Raw genomic sequence first — 3,792 nt, 5'->3', positions numbered from 1 at the left:
GTGAAGAAAAATCGCAACGGCGCGACGCAGCGGAAATTGGCAAACTTTTTTTTCGCATCAACATTTACTTCCGGCACCGCATCGTGATTGTGGAGTTAATAATTGGGGTCTAAGTGACGTGCGTTCTTTTTCTCTTGCACGCAACACCATAATATAACTGGCAGGCTTCAGTGTTGGTTGGGTTGCGTGCACGGTAATAAGTAGGCGCTTTTTGAAACCGATACCGGACGATTTACACGGGCTTCAGACGCCAACTGCTGCTGTTGATGCCGAAGAAATGTATTGTTGTGGGAGATATTGATAAAACGGATGTGCTGGTGATTAACGAGGAACAAGTCACAGAGGAAGAAAGGTATCTTTCACTGGTTGTTTACTTGTTGGTTGCCCTTAGTGGCCACTCTTATTTATGTTCTCTAAATAAAATAAATCTTTACACACGCACTGCCCGCCTGCTTAATTGCACTTTTTTATTATTATTTTATCTATTATGTCGTCGTTTGAAAGCAAAAGCCGTCAATTTGTGTTTATTAAACAATTTTTTATTTATTTTTAAGATGCTGAATTTGCCGTGATTTTGCATTTTGCTTTTAGTGCAAATTTTTTTGTGGAAGCGCTATGCGGTTTAATTATCATATTGAAATTCAACATTTTCTTGATTGACACAAAAATACCCTTTTATGCTCCTCGTGACACTATTTGTAAGTAAATGCACCTTTCTCTCCTTTCTATTGAAAACAATTCTTTTCACCATCGCGCACCAAAGTGCATCGAATCGTCAACGTCATTCCCTTGAAAAACTTGCAAAACCATTAACAAAGCATTGACATGTCTTTTATTCTCACCGCATGTGGGTGGGTCCTCGCGTTATTCGAATTGTAACCTACAATATAGAGGAAACGGACAATAACAAAAATTGGCTTTTGTGTCGGTATTTTGCGAAAAACACACCGATATTGCATATAAAGGTGACTCCTCACCGAAACTGAGGACATCCGAATCGTAAATCATATTTTTTAAAACAATAAAAATTTTAATGCCTTTTTCGTCTAGACTAATACGCTGTTAGTTATACCGCGAAATTCGTTGTTTTCGATTTGTCGACATATATAGACTGATCGTAAAAAATGCAATCTTTTCAAACTATTTCATGAATAAAAATGCTTTCAGGACAACATGAAATGTGCAGCCATTAAATTATCGAGTCGTCCTGAACAGAGCAGGAGGAAAATACGAAAACAGGCAATGAGTCCCACATTCACAGGTGAAGAAGGCCACAGGTGCCATTTAGCATCTTTTTTTATCATTTTAAAAAATATCTGTTTGTTGTAGCTATTCTTTTCCGTTTTCAAGACCAAAAACTACCAAATTATCTCCGTCTTCAACTATAACCATTACCAACATCAATCTTCCAGATAACACTCCGTGCTTTAACACCGGTTCTTCTCTCGACAGATGGTCACAGAAAGGCGTACGGTTAAAATCTGCCAAAATTTCCAAAACCCCCACTGAATTCGATAAAGAGTTCTGCTACGAAACTTTAGAAACGGATTTGTCGGATCTTCTAAACGATACAGAGGAACTCCCACATTCTCCCTGCGGCTCTTTGGACAACTTACAATACGAGGTGCACTCCGACATCGAAAAATTGTTGGAAGAAACTCAAAGAAGCGCCCAAGAAAACAATAACCAAAATCACCGACGAAAAAAAAGAGGAAAAGACAAGAAGAAGGCAAAAAATCTCAAGTTTTCCAAACCTTCGAGCCCTCAAACTGAACAAGTTATCCGAGTTGATGTCACATCGACTATTTCCGCGAATGAAGACAAACGTAGAGATGTTGAAATCAGGAAACCTCAAGAGGAGGAGAAAATTGAAATCAGTGATGACTGCAGGAAAGAGTTAAAAAGGAATTTCAAAGAAAGCACAGAGGAAATGTGCGACGACGATTTTATAGTGAGGTGCCGACAACTGGCTTTAAGGCAGAAGAGACGGCTTCGATGACGGGAGAACTCTTGTTTTCAGTTTTTTACATTTTTATATTGGTAGCTCTGATTTATTAATCCGACATTATAGCGTTAAATTATTAATGTTTAACCTCAAAGTTGAACATAGCCAGGGCTGCCAATCCACGTTTGATTCCCAAGCCTCCTGCGTCAATTGCATGTCTGATCGCATTTTTTTGTGGTAGACCGCAAATAACATTTTTTGACGAAGAACGGAAGTTTTCATGTGCGACAAATTTATATAGCATAAGTGAACAAAGTTAGTTTCATCTCAGATACTTTTGTTGTCCTTTGAGTCGAATTGAATTCAGGAGTTGTATCAATTTCTTAAACGTGGATTAATAATAAATATTGTGAAAAAAAATCAGTCTGCCATTTCAAAGAATTTAGGTATTTAAATTTTTCATTTGCGTTTAGTTGGTAATTAGTAGCGTCGCGTTCTTTAGAAAAATGAGGTTTGTGAAAAAAGCGCAGTGCTTTACGTGTCTAATTAATGTTTGACTCTAAAGAAGTTCGATCTCGGCACGTAATATTTTTAATTAATTAATTAATTCAGTGTAATAAAACAAAAATAACTAGAAACATGTCCACACTAAATAAAAAATGTTTTCTTAATGATGCGAAGATATTTCAAAAGGCGATAATTAATTTGGTGTCATCTCGCTGACAGCTCCGAGATTTCATCGTGATAAGGTTGTCACTATGAAAGAAAACAATCCGGTCATATTTTATTGCTGCTCAAGCGGTTGACGTAAGTGTAAACTTTGTTGGGACTCAGTTTTTGTCGAGTTGTATACAAAAATGAATGGGATTCATCCTTTACCTTCATTGGGAGTTGGGAGAGGTCGGGATCGAACTTTCAGGACCGGAGCCGTCGCGTGTAGGGCTCTACTCTAATAATTCCACGCTCCATTCCGCATTTTTTGCCCTACTTTTCGTCTTTTTGCGGGAATCTGACCTAATTACGGATTTACCTGCACAGAATGCGCCAGATTTCCAGAGAGAAAATAATGGGAATGGGAGTACTTAATTATGAAATGGAACTGTCCTATTGTTTCATTAATAACAATAAATAATGCAGAAATTTATTGCTTCGTAAAAGACAATTTAGCAAAGTTCTATTAAATATTTCATTAAATCGGGTTGCTTAAATGCGATTGTTCTGGTGACAAAGCCTGCCAAGCACGAGCTACCAACAAACTATACGAGGTATTTATTTCAATTTGAGACAAAGAGGTTTTATCAATCTTCCAAAGGCTTAAATTACCTTAATGCCGTGTAAAATATGTACATTTATGTAAATAAACGTTTATAATTCTAGGATGTGTTATTTTCATGTGCAGGAGCGTTATCATGTTGAAATCAGAGTATATTTTAATGATTTCTTGAACTTTTGTAACACGATTGTCATTGACTGAAGTAGAGAATGTAAAGTTTGCGAAGGTGAAGGAGTTTTGGTTATTCTATTTGGTGTCGTCTGTCAAATAAAGAACAAAGTAGTCCGCTCTCGCTCTCGAAGCACTCTTCCGTATTCCTGACCTTTCCGATGTCCCTTCCGCTTTTCTTCTCGTTTTGGCCGGAGAGAAGTGTAGTCTTATTAATCCCGGCGGTGTTCCGCGACCCAAATCCTTTAAGACAGGGCAAGGGGCGGGTCGAAGGGTAGCGCCGAGCGCAGCGGGTGCATCAGCTTGGCGGTGCCTGACCTACGCCAACACGACCGCGGCCACAGTTACTCAAGTTTACACTTTTACATATCAATAGCAGGAAGTTAGGTCGAACCGCACCGCACCG

The 3,792-nt window shown here is 38.5% G+C and overlaps 1 protein-coding gene across 1 annotated transcript; it reads left to right on the top strand.

The window, feature by feature from the left end:
* Nucleotides 1-3,032, top strand: LOC148174219 (uncharacterized). Its single transcript, XM_088036255.1, has 3 exons — nt 1-352; nt 1,168-1,277; nt 1,330-3,032. Exons 2-3 carry the CDS (start codon nt 1,174-1,176, stop codon nt 1,997-1,999), a joined length of 774 nt encoding a protein of 257 aa, XP_087892381.1. The 5' UTR covers nt 1-352; nt 1,168-1,173; the 3' UTR covers nt 2,000-3,032.
* The last annotated feature ends 760 nt before the right edge of the window (nt 3,033-3,792 follow it).

The sequence above is a fragment of the Gnatocerus cornutus genome, chromosome 5, assembly GCF_029298725.1.
Source record: "Gnatocerus cornutus isolate USDA-ARS CGAHR chromosome 5, icGnaCorn1.1, whole genome shotgun sequence".
NCBI classification, from domain to species: domain Eukaryota; kingdom Metazoa; phylum Arthropoda; class Insecta; order Coleoptera; family Tenebrionidae; genus Gnatocerus; species Gnatocerus cornutus.
Note: the sequence above shows the minus strand (reverse complement) of the source record. Positions and strands in the feature narration are given on the sequence as shown.